General features: G+C 39.4%; 1 protein-coding gene across 1 annotated transcript in view; it reads right to left on the bottom strand.

Moving 5' to 3' along the window:
• The window catches only part of Thada (THADA armadillo repeat containing), a 288,692-nt gene that overhangs the window by 255,123 nt on the left and 10,541 nt on the right, over positions 1-23,028 (bottom strand). Inside the window, exons 8-19 of the mRNA XM_028765113.1 lie at positions 22,334-22,521; positions 18,946-19,040; positions 17,654-17,874; positions 14,965-15,656; positions 13,038-13,189; positions 11,471-11,626; positions 10,510-10,632; positions 8,416-8,539; positions 6,150-6,304; positions 3,095-3,302; positions 2,131-2,266; positions 1,714-1,850 (exon numbers count right to left, since the gene is read on the bottom strand). Coding sequence (XP_028620946.1) covers positions 1,714-1,850; positions 2,131-2,266; positions 3,095-3,302; positions 6,150-6,304; positions 8,416-8,539; positions 10,510-10,632; positions 11,471-11,626; positions 13,038-13,189; positions 14,965-15,656; positions 17,654-17,874; positions 18,946-19,040; positions 22,334-22,521 — 2,387 coding nt within the window. The remainder of the gene's footprint in view (positions 1-1,713; positions 1,851-2,130; positions 2,267-3,094; positions 3,303-6,149; positions 6,305-8,415; positions 8,540-10,509; positions 10,633-11,470; positions 11,627-13,037; positions 13,190-14,964; positions 15,657-17,653; positions 17,875-18,945; positions 19,041-22,333; positions 22,522-23,028) is intronic.

The raw sequence follows: 23,028 nt of genomic DNA, 5'->3' as shown, positions 1-23,028 counted from the left end.
AAAGAGAAACAACCAGAACAGAATTTTAAGAATCTTATCATCTATCTGTGGCTCGCAGGGAAGACCCTTTACTAGGGGGTTCGGAATTATGGCCCATAAAACAGAGAAGGGTCAAGAAAAAAAATATAAAGACTAAGAAAAAAAAGAAAAGACTGAATTTAGGAAAAGCCTGTGAAATAAATATAGTGTCTGAGACCAACTTCTTTAAACTTAAAATTTTTATTTTAACTTTTTCATGGAATGCATTTTGATCATATTCTTCCCTTCTCTCAAATCTGTCCAGATCACCATCTGCATAATAATACAATAAATACAACACAAATAATAATATCAAAACCTCTCATGCATGTTCTACAAACTTCATCTACATTAGGAAACTGAAACACCCAAGACCACTCATTCAGAATCTACCAGTTCTTGCCTAAGCCAACTCTAGCAAGAAGCCTGCCTGTATGTTCCTTATTCCTTAGACCTAGGTATGAAGTAGGAAAACTAAAGAATGAAAATTTGGTATATAGAATAATATGGACCAAAATAATTAACTCTGTCTTAGTATCACAATCATCCCTGATTTTCATCACAAGACAGGAAAACAGAATGATGATGTGCTGATGCTTCGTTCCATGTAAAGTTAGGTCCATGAAGGCCAGCTCTTGAGAAGAGCATTAGGAGACAGGCTAGACAGTGAGAGTGCCAAACCACTCCAGAACACAGTGAGAGGGCACTAAAGTATCAAAGTGGGACAGAATGAAAGGTTAAAGACTATGTGTCACTCAAATGATAAGCTATATGACTAGGAAAACTTAATTTAAACATTATTAAAATCCATACAGAAATCCATACAGAAGGATCTAGAATAATTTAAGAAAACTGAAAATTCTCACCTAAAGATGGTAAGATACAAAGGAAAAGGGAAGAGATGCAGGAGTTCTTAAGAGCAAATGGAAATGCACTGGGCACATGAAGGGATTGCCAATCAATCCTAAAGCCTCCACTTGCAGGCAGATCCCCGGCAAAGAGGCAGGGCGTGGGAGGGAAGAGGCAGATGAAACGTCCTCAGTTCAATTCTGGATAATTATTTCATTCCCTTTATCCCCATCCACTGGTCTTTGTCTGTTTCACAGCCCCAGCAAGCTGAGTTCTCTGACCACCCCATAAGCAGCCCACCTCACAGGTCTGTACACCTGCTCTCAAAACAGTACCTAAATTCTGCATATCCCACTCATTACCTGGCTCTCTGGAGCTTGGGTCATTTTATATACACAGTGTTTGTAAATCTTTTTTTAATCCAATAGATACTGGTTGTCCATAATGAGTCTACCAGTGTATGTATAATGTTATAGCATACTTTGATCATATTCACCTTACATTATCCACTCTTGTCCTCCTCACTCTTATTGATCCCCTTCTTTATCCCAACTAGTCCCTCACCTATTTTCCTGTCTCCCTCTCTGTTTCCTTTAGACTGACTCAATGGATTACACTAAGTTTGCTTATAGGAGGATGAATGAGTTTGTTTACAGAAACAAGGACACCACCACTGAGCAAAATGCCTCTCCTGCTGTGGACTATTTTTTAATAGTTACAAAGATTTCAAAAAATGAGAAATAGCATGAAAAAAAGATTCTTCCCTGAATTTAGTTTCTGTATCTCTCCAAAGAAATAAGAAGGAAAGAGATGGAGACAGAACCGCATTGACCCTTGCCTGCTAACCTGAGTCAGTGTCCATTGGGATGAGGCCTTCAGGGGAGGAGCTTTGGATGACAGGAGACACCACAGTGGAGAGCCTGTAGGACAGCAGCAGCAGCTTCCCCAGCACTGGCCTCCACTCGCTCACGAGCTGTAGGTTCCTGCAGCAAACACAGTGGAGACATTTACACTAAAAGCAAAAAACTCATTTGAAAAGGAAAATTAACACAAAGAAGGACCTGAAGGAATTTGTGCTCAAAACTGTGTTGTATATGAAATGTTAAGAACATAAAAGCATGAATATATGAGTATATAATTAAATCTAATTTTCAATTCTTTTGAAGGCAATGTACTGTTCTTTTTCTAAGACACACTCAGTAAGAAGCTAAGGTAGGTCATAAGTGTATTTCTCAAACAAGATAGAGCTGCGGACAGTCTTACTTTAGAGGAAGCTTCTGAAAAGCTCTTGTTATACAGTGGACTCTCCCGTACATTGGAAATGAAGACGCAGCCTGAAGCAGAGAGTTCTCAGCTTGAGATATTTCATCCTCAAGGTTTCCCATCAAGCATTTAATAACTAAAAGAAGCAAGCAGGAAAATGAAATAGCCTCAGTTATAAAACACATTTATAATTCATATATAGAAAAATAATATACTCAACTCAACTAAAAGTTATATTAGAGGGTGTGTGTGTGTGTGTGTGTGTGTGTGTGTGTATGTGTGTAAAATAAGGTGGATAAGTGACTGAGGAAAATGCTGAACATCAAAGTAACTGAGCTCTGTACAAATACAATGAGGATGATCATCTACCTGTGGCCATAGGAAAAAGGGCACTTTGAGCTGACAGAGAAAGCAGTCGCCCTTCTAGACAACATGTCTCGTTGATGCACATTTGTGCACTTATTCAGCATTAAGTCTTCTGTTCTGAAGTAGGTCAGTCAGGCAGTGCTGGCACACACCTTTAATCCCAGCACTGAGGAGGCAGAAGCAGGTGGATTTCCAAGTTTGAAGCAGCCTGGACTACAAAGCTAGTTGCAGAACAGCCAGGGCTACTCAGAGAAATCCTGTCTCAAAAATAGAGAGAGAGAGGAGAGGAGAGGAGGAGAGAGGAGGGGAGAGGGGGAGAGGGAGGAGAAGGAGAGGGAGAGGGAGGGGGAGAGGGAGAGGGAGAGGGAGAGGGAGAGAGAGAACACAAGAGAGAGACAGACAGACAGACAGATGGATGGACGGACGTTAAAGATGAGTAAACTATTAATTTGTATGAATGATACAAATGTTCTCTTATGTGCTGGTAAACTCTTAAAATAAAAACAAGTAACTAATAAGCCATTGGGTGCTAACCAAATAGAAAATGAAATAGAGGGTTTGGAAAGTTACAGCCAAAGGTTATTTTCTCAATACAAACCCACTAATGTGTTCCTTTCCACCACAGCAGACTTCTCTCCAGCTCCACGTGTAAGCTGTTGTGCTGAAGAGGCAGACAGGGAGGCCGGTAGAGCATCTTGCCATATCAGCAAGTTCAGCAGGTAGGAGGCTGTCACACAGTCATAAGGTTTGGTGCTGGTGCTAAGCTCCAGCGCTGCCTGGAACAGGTCTTGCAGTTTCTCAGAATCCTAGAGATGAGCACAGTCTTGGTCACCATGGCAGAAAGCACTTTGAAGGAACCATGTGTTTAAACTCATGCCCATCGTCTGGCTGAGACTCAATTGAACAGTAAAGAATGCCCATGGCCTTCTTTTCCCTATGAACATAAGCTACTTTTGTTATAGTACTTGGTGATGATCACTGATCACTTCAGAGATGAAGACCTTTAACATAATTTCAAATGGGAAACGCAACAGGCAGATTTTCCCTGTGAATGTGCTGCGCCTCCAAGCAAAAACACCTTCACCATGTCTACAGAGCACAAGTTAGTCAGCTCTGTTTCCCTCAGTTTCTGTTGTATCTGAGCACCACATCCTTATCCTTTCTCTTTTCCCTTCCATAGAACCGGCTGCTTGAATGACAGAGCCATAATATGGCTCCTCACGGTAAAACTCCATACATGAGTGGAGAACAGAGGACCAGATAGGATTCAGAAATCTGGCATCTAAACTCCTACACCTGTGTTACAAGTAAAAACACAGAACAAGGGAAAGCTCACTGTAACAGCTAGGGAAAGGCACTGGATTGGCAACAGAAGAAATGGATCCCAGTCCCAATCCCACAACTGACAAGCCACTACTCTGGACATCGGTGTTTAGTTGATCAATAATATTATGATTCTTTTTCAATTGTTCCATCACTATCTAATGGGAGGGTCTAAAAACTTATCTTTTTTTTTTTTTTTTTTTTTGACACAGGGTTTCTCTGTGTAGCCCTGGCTGTCCTGGAACTCACTCTGTAGCCCAGGCTGGCCTCGAACTCAGAAATCCGCCTGCCTCTGCCTCCCAAGTGCTGGGATTAAAGGCGTGTACCACCACCGCCCGGCTAAAAAAATCTCTTAATTTGATTATTAGTACAATCACATTTAATGATGACTAACAATTTCAAAACAGTAGATAGCAAATGTACTGATTTCAATGTCAGTTTATTTCTATCTAAATTTTTTTCTTCTTGATGTTAGAGTAAATCTTAAACTACACTACCTATAAATCAGTAAGAAACAAAGTAAATAACCTTAAAACTGAGAACACTTTTATTCCACTTAGATCAAAATACAATGAACCCTAGATATGGTACCGTGCTTAACAACTGTAGCCTACGTGGGGGAAGAAGAATCAACTAACACAATTTGTCCTTTGACCTACACACAGACACACACATATACATAGACAGTGTCACACACGAACAAATACATGAAAACGTAATTCAAAAACCTAAAAGATTACGGTACCATTAAGATACAGATTTGTAGTTTCACAGAAAGATGGAAGTAAACCAGATGAAAGGTAAGGACAACAAAAAGACACACCATCACGTACATGTATTATATACAGGGTATTAAGCTGTTGTTTAAGGTACTGTTCAAAAATTATGGAAATACATAGTCAATATCGTAAGGCCTTTTTTAAGTAGGAGGTGATCAATTCTTTTATTTTAATTACATTTATTTATTTGGGGAGTAGGGAGCTGAAAGAGACTTGCACAGACTATAGTACACACATGGAGGTCAAAGGAAAACTAAAAGAACTGTTTCTCTCCCTCTATCATGTAGAGTTCAGAGACAAAACCCAGGACACAAGGCTTCTGACAAGCACTTTTACCTACTGAACCATCTTGCCTGCCCTATTTTCAAGTCTTAAATGTTTATGTCAACCATTTTACTAACATGCAACAAGACCAATACTATGACCAAAATCTTAACATAAACCACATGAGACAAAATTTCTTATAATTCTACAGTATCTCTGTGGCAAGCACATGTTTATGGAATTAAAGGTGCAGAAGGCCTCTCCAGGCCCCACACAAGTTCTGTAAGAAGTGGGCTTCTCAGTAATTTACCTTCTCACTGCAGAGCCTCTCAAAAACAATTTGAATAATCAATGAGACATAGCTAATCTATACAATAAAAGGTTGCATGTGATAACCAGTAAAGGAAATAGTGTTGACAGAAGAAAAATCTAAATTAAATTCTTATAGGACATGAGAGTTTAGTAGTGAGCACCAAGAACCTTCTTGTACATCACTGCTCCTCTGAATCCTACACCTATAAGATGATGTCAGGCTGTACGGTCATATCCTAAATATAACCTAACAGCTGCAGTCCCTTCAGGCTCCCTGGCCTCTTGAGAGTGTTAATGAAAGGCTAAAACAAAGCTCAAAACCCACTATGTATGTCCCTGCTGACCCAACATCCCCAGAGTAAGTTGAAAGGAAGAGAGCCAGGCTAGGGTTCCTCTCCAGATCCACTCTACACTGGGCCTTCACTCCTACCCAATCTTTGTCTCCTACCACAGCAGGAAGAGGAGTGTCAGGTGTAGGGCTGGGGCCCAGTGCCTCAGCAGAAAACTACAGCTAACCTCAAATATTCTGAGGTTTCAGTCTTGGTTTAGCTATTGCTTATTGGAAGACCAGAACACACTGTCTACCTCATTTACACTCAACTTCTTGGTCTACTAATCAGGAAGATTATCTTTAAAACCTCGAAATGACTGTAAGTGATAGGTTTTGAGCAAGTATTACAAGCACAAGGAAACTACGGAGACCACATACCTGAAACCTACCAATGAGCTTGTCAACAGTTAACCTCCTGCCTCCTCCACCTCTCCTGCCATTGCAACAGTTTAAAAAGTAGAGCTTAATGGTGTGGATTTGGACCATTTCCCACGCTTGCAAGAGCAGAGACAGATAGTAACTGAAAGAAATATCCAAAAGACCTAGAAGGCAAAGAGCTGGGACAAACAATCCTGACTGTTTTCCCTAAGGTAAAGTAAAAGTTCTGCATTCACACACATTTTACGTAGGTAAACTCCAAATACCTGGAACTGTCCAGTTGTTACTGATGACAGCTTCATCAGAAGATCAAATGCTAAGGTTTTCACTTCTTCAAAAGTACTAGTAAAACACTCCAGAAGTACTTGGAAACGGCCAGCGTCGATATCATGACTCAGTTGATACACTGTTTGGATGTTACCTTAAAATTTAAATAAACAACAATCAAAGTGCCCAAAGTTATATGGCCAAATACTTACATAAGATCAACGCAACAATTCATACTTCCTGCTTCACCTACAGTTAAGATTTCACTTTGTACTTTACACAACGTACACTGCACAATAGCATAAAACTGTATCTCTTCAAATGACAAATACTACAGCTTTAAAAATATGAAAAGGGATAGGCTTTGAGCAAGTATTACAAGCACAAGGACACTACGGAGACCACATACCTGAAACCTACCAATGAGCTTGTCAACAGTTAACCTCCTGGCTCCTCCACCTCTCCTGCCATTGCAGCAGTTTAAAAAGTAGAGCTTAATGGTGTGGATTTGGACCGTACATTTTTAAGATTTAAAAACATTTTATTCCTTTTCAAAAGGTAAGAAAGATCTCTCAGTTACTTTTTAGATAAACAAATACATTTAGGAACACATCTTTTTAAAAATCTACCTGGGGCTAGAAAGACGGTTCCATAGCTAAAAGCATTTGCTGCTCTTACAGAAAACCCAGCGTCCATATCTCATAGCCATCTGTAACTCCAGTCCCATGGAATCCAATGACATCTTCTGGCCTTGGTAGGCACCAAGAACACAGGAGATACATACATGCAGGTAAACACTCATGTACATAAAACAAAAATACTTAAAACACACAACTTACTGACCCAAGATCCAAAGTCTTAGAGTAAACAGATACAGAATGATAAGCATGACACAGCCTGTGATCTTTTTATTTTGACCCATCCCAAATTCCTAGTCATAGTGGACAATTTTTTAAGAGTTGCTTTTTATTTTATGCATATGAGTATTTTGCCTGCATATATGTATGTGTAACACAGAAGTCAAGTGAGGACATGCCATTCCTTGGAACTAGAATTATAGATCGTTGTGAGCTTCCATGTGGGTGCTGGGACTAGAAGCTGGATCTTCTACAAGAGCAAGAGTTACTCTTACCCACCTTGGTTATCCCTCCAGCTCTATGTACTGCTGGGGTTTGTTTGCTGTAGTATTTTCTCGAAGCTTCTACATCTGTATTCATAAGAGATACTGGTCTACAGTTTTCTTACAGACCCTTTATTTTTACATTTTTATTGCATTCATTCATTCATTCATTCATTCATTTATAGGGCCTGGACACACACATGCATGTGCATGTACAGAAGTCAAAAGACAACCTGTGGGAGCTAGGGACTGAACTAGGGAGGCAGGCTTGGGAGCAAAGGCCTTGCCCACTGAGTCGTCTTGCTGGCCCTCTTACAAAACTGCATTTGCTTTTCTAATGCTTGAGAGGTTGAGTCAGGGGTTATCTATCCTCTTTAGTTTTGTGAGACTGTAAGAAGGATAACTGTAAAGATTTGGTGGAATTTACCAATAAAGCCACTTGTCCTAGACTTTGCTTTAGTAGAATACTTTTTCCATTGTTTATTTTGAGACAAGGTCTTGGCTTCTAATCTAATCCTGCTGCCTCAGCCCTTCCTTCAAGTGCTAAGATCGTAAGCATGTATCACCACAGCCACTTGCTGGGAGGTTTTGATTACTGTTTCAATCTCTTTACTAATTATAGAATTATCCCTTTTTTCATAGTTTTTTTCCTAGAATCAATGTATATTTCATACAGATAATTTAATTTGTTGGTATGTAATGGTTTTTGTATTATTTTATGTGATTTAAAAAAGTGTAGAAATCTTCAAGCAGGTGGCATATGTGAGAAACCACATTTTAACCACAAAGGCTCGCTCATTCATCTTTCATATTAAATATAAGATAAGCCATCACAGTTTTCACTCTAAACTTAGAAGATGAAGCCCTTACTTATAACAGCACAAAAAAACATGGCAGGGAAGCATGAGCATATTGGTGTGGTGAGGATAAAGACCCACAGCAAAGACCCAGGTTTGACATACTCTTGGAGACAGTGATGAACAAAAGGAGACAGCTCTTTTACTTCCCTTCACTAGCTCCTTTAACTATGTACAAATGAGAGCTATGTATTAAAAGGGAATCTATAAAGAGACAATAAAATTCAAATTTCAAGTAAAGCAATACGCTAACAAAGTATATGTTTCCCAGACATTGCTGAAGCTTACCTTCTGAAACAGGAAACACTTCAGCTACTGATCCTAAAATGGTTAAAGCTGAAAATCTAGTTGAGTAGGAAGATCCAGGAAACAATGCTTCAAAAAGAATGTTGCAAACAGATGACATGAAATTCTGAAATTAAGAACATATTACAATTAAGTATAATTAAGTTAACTGGCAGCTGGTCAGGTGGGTCTCCTCAGGAGTAAGCGCTTCTGCTACATCTAACTCAGGGTGAAGGCTGGTGAGGCTGTCCTAGCTGTCTGAGTATTCAGCTTGACTAGTCTGGTTCTGAACTTGCTATGTAGCAGAGGGTGAGCTTTATTTCTGACCCTCCTGTTTCCACCATCTAACACTGAGACAATAGGCATTGGCTCCACTTCCAGTTTATGTATCCCACACAGCTGTGCTTAGGATCCCACAGGACTGTATGCATAGTAAGAAAGCACTCTACCAGAGTGACTCAAATTAAGTCTCTAAGGCCTAATGTTCAAATAATGCCTGTCTGTTGGACATGATACACATGACTATAATCACAGCTCTCAGGAAACTAGGAAAGGAGCACCACAGTTTGAGGGCAGCCTGGGATACACAGCGAGACCTTGTTTCAAAGGAGAGAAAAAAGGAGATCCATAAGCAAAAACTAAAACACAAGCTTTTATAAAAATTTAGAATCTCAATTCACGTGAGGTTTTATGTTCCTAAGGGCTTAAGTGACATTTCATGAATGCCATGTTACTCCTTTCAGAAAGAAACAAAAGAGATAGATAGATAGATAGATAGATAGATAGATAGATAGACAGATAGATAGACAGACATACAGACAGGCATCTCTTCAAACCCAACATTGATCTAAGAGAGGCTAATAAACATCACACTCACTCACTCACTCACACAGGGCTGGGCTCATTATATACTCTAAATCACTTTTAATAACTCTTAGTGAGACTTTTTTTAAAAAAAAAATTATCTATTATTTATTATGTGTATATTCATACATGGGTAGTACATGTCACTGTGCCATGTGGCAATCAGATGCCAATTTTCAGGGGTTGGCCATCTCCATATGGATTCTAGGCATGGAACTCAAGATGTCAGGCCTAGCAAGCCCCTTTACTTGGTGAGCCAAGTAAAGTTTAAAAAGGGTTTTCTTGCTTAATCCTCAAAACCAAGTTGTCCAGAGTTTTTGTTCATTTTGGCAATTTTGACTTATTTGTATGGTTTGGTTGTTTGAGACAGCGCTCACTACGTAGCCCTGGCTGGGACAAGGAGGTCAAGGAGTATGGGTAAGTCAATGTAGTATCTGCTATATATTCATGAGGTCCTGAGTCAGATCCGTGACACATAAAGCCAAAGGTTGCAATGCACACCTGTAATCACTCCTGCATTAGAGATGAGAGAATGTTGGGGGCTCGCTGCCAACCAATCTAGCGCAATCAACACGTTCCAGGTTCAGTGAGAAACCTGTCTCAAAAAATAAGGTGGACAGTAATCAAGGAAGACACTTCCTATGAACCTCTGTCCTCCACAGGCATGCATGTACACGTACACACGTACACACACACACACAGAGAGAGAGGGAGAGAGAGAGAGAGAGAGAGAGAGAGAGAGAGAGAGAGAGAGAGAGAAGGAGGAGGAGGAGGAGGAGGAGGAGGAGGAGGAGGAGGAGGAGGGGAGGGGAGGGAGGGAGGGGGGGAGGGAGGGAGGGAGGGAGGGAGGGAGGGAGGACTGAAAGTTGTCAATCTGAGCCACAGCCCAAGCAGCATCTTCTGCGGTGTGAAGAGGTGGAGCTTAGAGATAGCAACTACTCAAATGTCTGAGTAATAAGTAAACTGGCCCAACAAGAAGTGAACTACTGAGGTAAGCCCAGTTACGTCATTCTGACAGTTATGTCATTCTGACACAGTCTTGAAGTACAGCTTGGTTCCACAACTCAGGCTACTCCAGTGGAATACCCAGACCCAGAAGGAATATATAACTCCCAGCCTGAGAGAAAAGCACAAGGCCAGGATTCGTCAAGGGATTTCTGTTTGCTACCCTCTGGCGCTTACTCACGAGGGTGTGTGTTTTCTGAGGCCCTGCATGTCTGGCACATCACCTACCTTATACCGCTGTAAAGAAACAGAAGGCTGCTCTCTGATGGGCCAGTTCTCGGCGTCAGGTGTGGATTTCCTTTGCTCCAATTTATAAAGTACCTGAGAACTTTCTTGTATCCTACAAAACAACTTTTAAGGAGAAAAGGACATTTTTTTTAAAATATATATGAACCACACAGTAAACTAAAACATCAACCTGCAGGGTCAATAAGGCTAAGAGTGTCTGGATTTTCAAATATTGAAATCCACAGTTTCTTTTTCACATAAAATCAACATTTTATAGTAAACAACATATTAAAAACAATGTATTACTACAACCAGAATTAAACCAGTTTTCCCATTTCCTTTAAATTGGTGTGAACCTGCCAATGATAGAGCCATTTCTATACCTTACCAATTCCTTACCATAGATGTGCTATAGGACTGATTCAGATGAGTTACACCACTTCATGGTGTGTCTCCCCTCACCATCAATGCTTTCTTCACACCACCTGTGCTCTAAGAACCCCGGCACTGAGCTTTTTTTTTTTTCTTTCAAAACAAGTGGGAGCTGGTGTGACAACTTGGTAAGGGTGCATGTCACCAAGCCTGACGACCTAAATCTATTCCCAGGATCCACACGGCAAATGGAGAGAACCAACTCCTACACACTGTCTTCTGACCTCCATAATTGTACTCTGGGATACACACCTGTCCCCTAAATAAATGAATAAAATGTTTAAAATTATATTTTTTTAAGAGGTCAGGGTTGATTTTTTTAACATCCAAATGAAAGACCTTTGTGTGCTAGACTTTAATCCTACAGGTAAGCTTGTTGAACTCAGAGCAAAACTCTGAAGCAAAACTTGATGAAGACAGGTGGCAGCCCAATATCACAACTGTTACATACTTTCTCCAAATCTGGGATCTTTTTAAAAAGTAATTTCTAGAGCAATTACTATTTTCCCATTCTGATGCAAACTTCTACCTTCTTAAGGAGCGAGCAAATCTGCTGTCGCACCCCTGGAGACTGGCTGTTGAGATTGTAAGTAAGGAAGAACTGAATCCACTGCATTTCTTCTGTAGAAACCACTTCTGTGCTTCTATTACTTTCACAAAGCAAGCCTAGAGTATCTATCCGCACCTAAAATACAAGAAACAACACATTAATTTTTCTCTAAAATTAGAAAAGCCTAAAATACTTATAACATGTGATATTTGTGTAATCTACTAAAGAAAACAGTAAACTTCATGTTGCCCACATATACCTCAAAAAGGTTTCTTATTTTTTAATGTCATATCACCAGTGTGTAGATTCATGGTGTTCACATCTTACAACACTGTCATTGTGCATATTATATAGAAAATTGCTAACTCAATGATTTTCAAAATATCTTTAAGAAATTACAAGATATTTCAAGATGAAAGGATATGTGGACATTTTAAATCAAAGTATTTCAATATATACATTCAGTTATCCAAACAGACATATATCTATTGATCTACAAAAAATAAGCCAATACAGGCTACAATGGTTCAAGAACCCTGTGCACATTTTATGACAGGAGAATGTAACTAACATTCAGTAGAAACCATTCCCAACATTTCACATTTTTACTTAGTCTGGGGCAGCAATGTCTGGTTGTCCTGTCTTGGTGTGGGAAGCAGGAGCTGTGAAGAACCAGGTGAAGTATTTGGTTCACTGCAGTGGACCTGAGATGAAGATCTGTGGGCTTTCTACTGTTTCTGTCATTACTGAAGGCCAGCCTTCATCCGTGGTGATCTGATAGGATGCATGGGATTATTTCAATCTTCCTGTATCTGTTGAGGCCTGTTTTATGAATGTGGGTACCCTCGCATTTGGAGCACAGATGTTCAGAATTGAAAGTTCATCTTGGTAGATTTTTCCATTGATGAGTATGATGTGTCCATCCTTATCTTTTTTGATAACTTTTGGTTGAAAGTCGATTCTATTTGATATTAGAATGGGAACTCCAGCTTGTTTCTAGGGACCATTTGCTTGGAAAACTATTTTCCAGCCCTTTACTCTGAGATAGTGTCTGTCTTTGACACTGAGGTACATCAGAAAGGTTTCTTAATCAATACACCTTGTAGTTGCATCCTGTAAAACTGTCTCATTACATGTATAAAACTGAGGCCTGCACAAATTCACAAGCCAAAGCCTTACTTACGTAGTACTCTGCTCCACTGCTTTCTTGTCTTCTTAGTGCTACCTAACCCCAGACCTCCACAGCTCATGTTCAGCTCACACTAGCCAAACACCACGCACCTTGATCAGGCTTCTTGTAAGCCTTATAAATAAATCACCTCACTGGGGCACACTGACATGTGGGTTGTGTCTCCAAGCTGTAGGTTCTTTGTGTAAACTGTCTATGCTCCTACAAGACACTGCACAGACTGAGTACAAGGATGATACTTTAGACTGTCTCCTTAGTAGGCTCCTGACAGTGCTAGGTTCAGCTCAGGGGCCTCTAGCTGGGCTGCTAAAGCAATCAGATTAGCTGGAACTATGCATGCAACAAAAGTTTCCTTACTTGGCAGTGTTGGTGAATTAAGCCTTGCTTTACCCTTGCACTACACACAAGGGTCTCCCAGGCTTGAGTTGCAGACTGAAGATGTCCATGAGCTCTAGCTGTTCGTAAACATGCCATCAAAGCTCCCAGAGCCCCTCTGTGATTACAAGACCCTAAAAAAGAAAAGACTATTCTTGTTCCAAAAGCACAATAGCAAAGACTATTCCTGTGCTATGCAATGACTATGACATGTCAACTTTTATGATCCAATTAACATTAAACTTTAAATTCTAGCATTAATTAAAGTGTTATTCTTAAATAAGAATGACTGAAAATAATTGTCCATGCCAATAATTCCAAGTAAGCACAATTATCTTATTTCTTAATTTAAAGAAATCATAACTTATTCTCTAATACTTTTACTTTTGGCCTTAACACTTAAAAAAATTCACCACAGCCGGGCAGTGGTGGCACACGCCTTTAATCCCAGCACTTTAGAGGATTAAAGGAGGCAGAAGCGGGTGGATTTCTGAGTTTTAGGCCAGCCTGGTCTTCGGAGTGAGTTCCAGGACAGCCAGGGATACAAAGAGAAACCCTGTCTCAAAAAACAAAAAAACAAAACAAAAAGAAAATTCACGGTATGTGAATCAGAGGAAAAATAATCAAGTAGAGAAAAGTTATAAACAATTACACAAGCATAGTAGAAACACTGTAATAGTTCAAAGACTATTATTTCCTTGAAAATAAAGACTAAACCTTAACACATTTTTTGAGTTGTTCCCATTATAAAGAATACAAAATGTAGACTACAGAGACTTGCTGATTTCAGCAGAGCATCAGCTGCTAAGAAACGTACAGGACACAGTAGCTCACAGGAACCTTAACATAATAAGCACAAGCTAGCATAAAAACAGGTTCGTATCTCTGAAGCCTCAAGTGGTTGCTCAAAAATGTGAGAAAAACTGTTAAAAGACTATTAAATAATGGATTATTTTTTTGTAAAGAAATCAAAATTTCTTCTCAGTACCAAGTTAGTTCAAAGTTTCTTAAATTGAATATAAGGATTTTTTTCTTTATTAAAGGGATAATTTATCCATCCATCCATCCACCCACCCACCCATCATTCTAACTAGAGAGTTTCATACAGTCATGGCATGCATAGAACTCACTATGTATACTTAGCTGACCTTGAACCATCCGCTTCTGTCTCCCAAGTGCTGGAATGAACAGACACGCACCACCTCATATGGCTACACATTAATTACAAACCCTGATTCCTTTAGCACTCGAGTCTCAGTGGGATGTTTCCCCCAATTCTAAAAGACTACATAGTTTGTCTTTTAAGTTGTGCTTCCTACTAAACACAAAAACTCACCTGCTTTATTAGACCTGCTAAAGCATTTTTAATTACTATCTCAATCACCTAGATTAAGAAATTATATAAAACACAGACACCATTCCTCTAGTTTGAGAACAAGAGAATAAATTAAAACCTTGTAACTAAGGGGTGGAGGAGACAGCTCTTGAGTTAAGAGTGCTGGCTACTCTCCCAGAGAGTAGCCCAATATCCACATGGCAGCTCATAACTGTCCTTAACTCCATTCCAACAGATTTGATACCCTCTTCTGACCTCCAAAGGCACTAGGCACACACATGTTGCACATATAGACACACAAGCAAAGCACTCAAACACAAACAAATCAATCTTTTTTTAAAAAAACAAAACACAAAACAAAACTTTACAACTGAAATTACTGCTTGGCTTGGTGAAACTACTTCAGCCAAAAATTCCACTCTGCTACTGAAAGTAAAACATTTCAGTCTGAAGTGGCTATCATTAATAGCTTTCCTTACCACTTATAGAAGGGGAGAGGGGAGATATTTAAACATCTGCCCAGAGGCTTATATTTAAGTATCCTAAATAGAAATTAATAGAAAACTATCTTACCAGTTTCAGTATTAATGGATGCCTGAAGAATCTGCACCATGTAGTGCAGGCTCTCGGGGCTGTAATTCAGTAACCTTGGCAAGTAATAGTCAATCACATAAGACCTCTGATCCAAGTTTCCTCCACATAGGACAGAAAGGACAGGAAAAACCCAAGTCTCATGCCACTTGTCCATCCAGGTATTGGTGACGGCTTGGGACTTCAAATGGCTCTTATGATTTTTAAACATGGTTTCCAAGAGGTCACTTGCATAAGGTACCAATGACTGGTCTCCCATTACCTCTAGGATTTGAGATGGAATAGTTTTATCTATTGCCAAAATATGCTCAATTCCAAGACTCTCAACCAAATAGCCAAGGCAAGCATACTTCCCTTTAATATGCCATTCCAACTGCAGAAGACTCTTAGTCAACTCCAGAAAGAAGGGGTCAGTGACTAAATCTGGCCCCTCCATAGTGAGCCGGTGCATTTGCAAAAGATTTCTGAATATGATTTTGGTTTGGTGTCTCAGAGCATCCAGTGGATGTTCCCAGTGTGTATAGACATATTCCAGAAGTCTCCTAGGTATGCTTGAATCCCCATTCAGATGGTCCTTTAAGCTTAGGGAACTTGAGTCAAGGATTTGTATGGCTGAATTGGTCCAAGATGCCAAGGTTCTAGACAGGAACATTTCTAGTGTTGACTCCTTAATCCTGGAGAAAAATAAACCAATGATGTATATCATTATAAACTGCCAAGAAAAAGAAATTAGTTAGCTATCACAACTTTTAAATGCAAAGAATGAACAAAAAATTTAATCAAATTTACAACAACATCAACGAAATTACAAATAAGGCCAAACTGAAAGTGAAATTTTTCACATGAATCTTTTTACTTTATAAAATATTTAAAAAATGAATACAAGGAAACCTTTACAAATAAATAAAATGTTCATTATCTTTACTGTGATGATGGTTTCATGGTTATTCTAAAGTGTTTGTGTGTGTGTGTGTGTGTGTGTGTGTGTGTGCGTGCATGTAACAGAGAGAGAGATGCATTCAACTGAGTACATACGTGCATGCACAGAGGTCAACAGAAGACAACCAGTATCTTCTCTTATAGCTCTTTATCTTATTTCCTCAAGACAGTGTCCCTTACCTACACTGGCCAGCAAGCTCTTGGGACTTACGTTTCTCCACTTACCAGTGCTGGGCCCCAGGCACATGTACAGCTGAGATTTGAACTCATGTCCACATACTTGCACAGGTTGTGCTCTGTGCCACTGAGCCATCTCCCTGACCTCTCAGAGATTTTAAATTTACCTGAGGGCCCAGCTAAGAAAGGCTGGAAAACCATGTTTTGGTCTTGGGATATCTATTGTTTTAGGATGATGAAAATAGTATTCAGAGACAAGGTCTTACTAGGTAATCTAGGCTACACCCAAACTCATCTTGCTGACTCTGCCTCCCAAGTGCACAATCATGACCATCTAGGAAGATGGGAACATTCTGAGGTTGACTGTGGTGAAGGTTGTGCAATTCCATGAACATACTAAAAAACAGAATTGTGCCCTTTACATTTGTAAATTTAAAGTACATAAATTGTATCTCCAACTTGTAAAAATTAGAGCTTTTTCCTTATCTTAATAGTAATGCTTACTGCTATTAACTTGTATTCATGGTCTGACTTTTAAAAATGTATTATTATTTATGTATGATTTATTTATTGCATATATGCACATGTGTACCAAGGTCAGAAGAAAACTTGCAAGAGTCAGTTCTCTCCTCCTACCATGTAAGTTCAGTGAATAAACTCAGATCTTCAGGCTTGGCTGTAAGTACCTTTAACAGCTAAGCCATCTCACTAGACCCTGTTTGACATTTTAAATACTTGCTCATTTCATCCTTAATGGCCAAACACCAAAGAAACTCAGCTCTATAAAGACCTTACGATAACATGCTCATTAGTGAGCCTTTACTGTATAACCTCACTTTACTCACCCAATAAACTAAGTGTTTATACTATGTATGTATACAACACATTATATTACCTAGAATTCATGAAGCTCAAGAAATAGGGTCATGTTTTTTTAAAATGGTGCCATGAGCAAAAGATATACTCGGGAGTTAAGAGCACAAACTATGCTTTCAGAAGTCCAAAGTACAGTTCCTAATACCCATGCCAGGCAGGTCACAGTCACCTGTAACTCTAGTACCAAGGGATCTATTGCCCTCTTCTGGCCTCCATGACACTTCACACACATGCAAATAAATACCCACCACACATATACACATAGTGAAATAAAGATTTTTTTTAATGCTAGCATAAATTGGGTATGGTAGTATACACCTGTTATGGGAGGAGAGGCAGGAAGATCAGGTGTTCAAACCAGCCTTGGTCATAAAGTTCAAGATAACATGAGACTGACTCAAAACAAGCAAAAGAAAAAGCTAGCATAGGTACTAAAGGTTAGAAATGGTTCTTACTCCACCTGCACAAGTGTCAGTATCACCTGCACCTGCATCAGCCTGCACCAGTAATTTCTCTTTTCATCATCTGCTCTTTTTCTTACAAGCCTATTTTATTCTCACATATTTTAATTTAGGATTTATCCTAGCATATTTAACTGAATTAATTTTGTTGGCTTAGTTGTATCCTTCAAATGTCTTATAAGCAAAACAAAATACAAGCTAGCAAAACCAAAACTCACTGTGAACTCAAGGTGAACAAAACATGCACAGTATCCAAGAGCAAAGCCTCCCCGCTTGGGCCCATGCTCCCATCCTGCCAGTCCAGCATAGCAAGTGTTCCATGACACAGGAATAAGAGAGTTGAGGCTGGCACATCAGCACAGAAAAGGCTCCCACAGCTACACTTGAGCCACTTAGGGATCCTGGTGCAGTCAGCTGACTGGAGAAGCAAGCTGCTGATCTGGAAAACAAGAGGTAATAATATATAATATCTCAAATACAAATCTGACTATTCTAGGAAAACTAATGATGAAACAGCACAAACACTGAAATTATTATACTAACTTTTAAAGTGAAAACAACTCGGTCTAAGCACATCCATCTTTTTGCTGCTATGAAAGGTCAGCCTCTGAGGCAGAGAGGAGGATTCTCTTAGAGAGGTTCTGAGAAAAAACTTCAACTGTATTCAAGGATAATTATTTTGCATGATCTCAGAATACAGACATGTTTAATATAAGATTGGGTTAAAAGACAAACTGAGTTTCTAAATAATATACTGAGAGGAGGGGAGGCTGCTAGTAGCCAATACAAAGACTGTGGTCTCCATTACCAAATTACATTCTCCTTAGAGACCAAATTCACTAAAAATTGACCCTCATATGCCTCTTATATTACAAAGAATGATTAAGTATATTGCAAAGTTTATTCTTAAAAAAAAGACTATCAGAATCTTATTACAATGTATTTAATTAGCTACTGCAAAGTTCTAATGTCACAGTCATCACTTAGCACACTAGCACATACTGACACACAGACCTGGAAACAGCCTAGAAACACTCACTCAGGAGTGACTCAGGAACATGCTGGCCGCAGCTATCTCTGTGCAGCTGACCCAGGCAGCTGGGGTCACCCTGTCCTCCCTGCCCTCACTTCAGTTGTATATTTAGAACTATCATGATAAGAAAAAAGACTTCCTGTAAAAATCCCAACTATGCCAAATAAACTTAAAAATTCAGCTAATGTGGTTTAAAAATTGAGGGGCAAGTAAATGGTTTAGTGAGTACAGACATGTCAAATCTAACAGCCTAAGTTGGATCCCCAGGACCCACATGGAAAAAGGAACAAACTAACAACTACAAGTTGTCTGAAGATCCATGCATGCGTGCGCACACACACAGTATGACACATGTGTGCCCATGCACACACCACAAATAAATAACTATAAAATAACAAACAGGATATTTAAATTAAAGAAAATTGATGTTCATCTAATTCTCAGTGAAGGGAAATTCTAAAAAGAAGATGCACTCACCAATCCAGGAAGCTTTTCAGATGGTCGGAACATGGCCTTAATGAAAAGAACCACAGCTAATCCAGATGTACTCTGAAGAGTCTGCAGTAGGTCATCTATGGGGGTTGGAGGGGAGAGCAAACATCACATTTTAAAGAAGGAAGGGTCTGGTGTGGTAGAAAGAACAAGTGATTTGGGATCAGGCAGGCCTCACTAGTGCTAGCCTGACTATTTTCCCAGGCAACTAGATCCTAGACACATTACTTAATCTCCTGGGAACTCAGCTTTCTTTTTTTAATGAGAAAAAATAACTCATACCAGACAAGCTATCATAAAGTTTAGAAGAAAATGAAGAGAAAGGCTAAGCCCAGTACATATTCAGTACATGAACTTCCTTCTTCTAGTCCAACATCTTACTCTTAACCTCACCATCTGTGACTCTAGCACACCTGTGACACCATCACCTGCCCCTTCCCACCACTGATCCCATTGTATTCCAAACACAATTTTTCTTCGAGAGCTTTGAGGGCCTACGTGAAAAATCTTTACCACGTTAATTAGAAACCTTGCTGACAAGGCATCAGCTCAACTTTGTTACTAGCTACACTTTACTACAGCTAAACACTTTCCTAATATAAAAGCTTTTAAATTCCTTAAGAATAGCACTAGTGGAGTGCCATCAATCACTGAGAAAATAAGCTGTCTCTTTAAAACTGTGTTTGGGACTAGAGAGATGACTCAGCAGTCAAGAGTACTTACTCTTACAGAGGACCCAGGTTCAATTCTCAGTATCTCCCAAACGGAGGCTCACAACCATCTATAAATCTCGTTCCAGGGACCCTATTCTGACCTCCACAGGCACCTAAATTCACACGGTGTACATAAACTTGTATAACCACACACAATACACATAAAACTAAAATAAATTTTAAAAAATTTTAAAATTCTGTCCTCTCTGTATTTCACCAAAATCTTTTATTTTTTCAGATTATCAAATTCCTCTTTAACTATCTTGTGAAAAGTTGTCTATAAATTCTGTCTTGATAAAAGTAACTCATTAGGTCTGGAGAGATGGCTCAAAGGTTACACCATCTTTACCTCTTGCTGTTCTTTCAGAAGACCTGGATTTAGTAGTTAGAACTCTAGCTCAGACACCCTCTTCTGGTCTCCTCAGAAACCCACATGCACTCATATTCAGATACACATACACAGAAGTTTAAAATTCTACTTTAAAAAAAAAAAAAAACCTCAAGCAATTTAATTTCCTTTAAATTCCAAAAAGTCCAGTAAAAAAAAACAGAAAAACTAATTAAATAATAAAGCTAAGACTTTTCCTACTTACCAGTGTTAAAACAATTACCCCAGCAAACACATCGAAATCACCATTTCTTACAAAGAAGAGTTCTAAACAGGTCCTATGTTTTGTTGTAGGGTGTGTGAGTGTGTGTGTGTGTGTGTGTGTGTGTGTGAGTGTGTGTGTTGTGTGTTGACATGCACTTCACATGCATTGTTTTGGGGGATGTGTGTGTTGTGTGTTCACATGCACTCCACAGTGTGTACATGAAGGTCAGAGGATAAGTTGTAGGACTCTATTTTCTCCCATCATGTGAGTTCCAAGGATCAAGCATCAAACCCAGGTCATCTATCTTGGTGGCAAAGTCTTTACCCATTGAGACATCTTGTCCAACCAAAGTTTAGTTTTTTTGAGCTTTTTTAAATTTTTTAATTTTTAAAACTGTTATGTATATGAGTGTTTTACCTGCATGTGTGTCTGTGCATCTTATGTGTACAGTGTCCAAAAGAGCAGAAGAGGGCAAAGGATCCCCTAGGACTGGAGTTACAGATTGCTGTGAGCTGGGAATTGAACTCAGGTTTTCAGAAGAGCAGCCAGTGCTCTTAACCACTGAGCCATCTCTCCAGCTCCATGTTACTAGGTTTTAGTTGCTGCTGTTATTGTTTTGGCTTTTGTTTTTGTTCACTTGTTTGTTTTTTAATTTTATTTTTTATTTAAGTTAAATTCTTATCTACATTGCTACACAGAACAGCAGATGAAGAGAAAGGATAATTTAACCTTTTCTGTAATACTTAAATGTTATGTAACCCCTTTTTGGTTTTGGTGGGTTTTTTTTTTTTTAAGATTTTATACACACATATACAGTTAAATATGTCATAGAAAGTGACCATGCTTGGACTCATCATCAGAAAAGGAGAACTGAGCTTCCTGCCCAGAAGATCTAGCTATGGACCTCACCCCAACCGTAGTTCCCTTTGGACTCTGAGTAAACACTCTGCTGACTTCTCCATGCTCTTCAATAGCTTTCATAAATGAGGATCGATCTCTAGACAGGGCAGCAGCCACATCACCTTTTAAATGTCGATATCTTACACCATCTCTTCCTCTATCTGACTTTATCCCTTTATCTCTAATGGGAAACTCTAGCCCATTTGATTTGCAGAGTTTTCTTCAACCAGGATATTGCATTTGTTTATTCCTGTTATGTCCTCTGTTTAATTCAATGCAGTCCTCTGATTCCTACAAACTGGCAGCTAACCTAGAGATAGCACCACTCTCGAATTCAATCCCTCTGCGAAGATAACAGGTGGCAGCTACAAGAATCTAAGAGGTGTGTTTTCTCTAGTTTTCTGTTTCTGTGATTACTGATGCCTAATGCCAACTACATCAATCACCAGGTGTTACAAAAGGTGACAATCTATTGAGTTACTTCATTTTAATTTATTAATTAAATATTCTCATGAAGAGAAGTTTCATTTCAATTAGCTTCCTACTGGTGTAGTTCTCACAGACATAAGAGATATAATGAGGAATCAGGCAACCAGGCCCATAATCAATGGTGTCATTACTGGAATATAATACCACTAAGAGTTCAACATGTCTGTCAAAAATCTTCCTTAGATTTGTTAACTACTACTACTTCTTCTTTTTTTGTTGTTGTTGTTTGTTTTTTTGTTTTTTTCAAGACAGGGTTTCTCTGTGTAGCCCTGGCTGTCCTGGAACTCACTCTGTAGACTAGGCTGGCCTCAAACTCAGAAATCCTCCTGCCTCTGCCTCCCAAGTGCTGGGATTAAAGGCGTGTGCCACCACCGTCCGGCTGTTATAACCTAAAGTCTGTGGCATTCCAACAATGAGGTTATTGGTTTTTCTCCTTTGTACACAATAAACATGCTGACACATATATATTTGCAAACTGGGAAAAGTTCTTCAACCTCCCTTGCTGGACTCATATATTTAAAAGACAAAGAACAAGCAAACAAAAAAATCATTAAAATCATGTGATCCAGGCCCTTTTTCCATAGACTGACAGAGAAGTTCCATATCTAAATTACATGTATCGGCAAAAGCTGACTGGCATGCAGTTCTACCCATCATTTTGAACACTGACACACTTACCATCACTTACAAAATCGGTGAAAATGCTCAGCAAGCCACACATACTTTTCCAGATGGAGGAGCTGGAATCATTCCACAGGTCACTCTGAGGCCCTTGTACTTTCTGTACTAATGTCATGGTAACCCTAACACCTACCAGCAAATCATTCATCAACTGTGTTTGAACAATATGATTTCCAGGAAATTTTCTACAAAAAAGAAAAGAGAGGATTTCAGAAGAAAATTTAAATATAATTGTCACCACCCTTGTTCCCCACCCTAAACCCAGCATGGTCCTGTACCCGTCTATTTGGGATTAAAGCAGACATGTCTCTATCCCATTTGCATAAGCATTCCAGTTACACAGCTACTAAGTAAACTTCTGATACTCTTACCACACTAACCTTACTTACTCCCTATTTCAGGAATGCTGAAAAGAAGAAGTGAAGACGTAACGAGACAAGTACAGACGTGAACACACTGTCTGCACACTCCTTTCCCACCTGCCTTCAACACGCTCTCCTAGACTCTGTCTTCAGACATATGACTAGATAGTTCTCTTCTCCCTAAACTACTTACCTGCGTGTCTATGTCTCTCCTGCCTCTCATACCTCATCTCCTTCTCTCTGGCGTGAAGGACCAATCTGAAGCTTCAGGTACACTAAACAGATCCTCTGACAGTGAGATATAGTCCCAGCCTGCCTACTCTATGGCCA

Source organism: Grammomys surdaster, unplaced genomic scaffold, assembly GCF_004785775.1.
Source record: "Grammomys surdaster isolate TR1022 unplaced genomic scaffold, NIH_TR_1.0 149, whole genome shotgun sequence".
Lineage (NCBI taxonomy): Eukaryota > Metazoa > Chordata > Mammalia > Rodentia > Muridae > Grammomys > Grammomys surdaster.
Note: the sequence above shows the minus strand (reverse complement) of the source record. Positions and strands in the feature narration are given on the sequence as shown.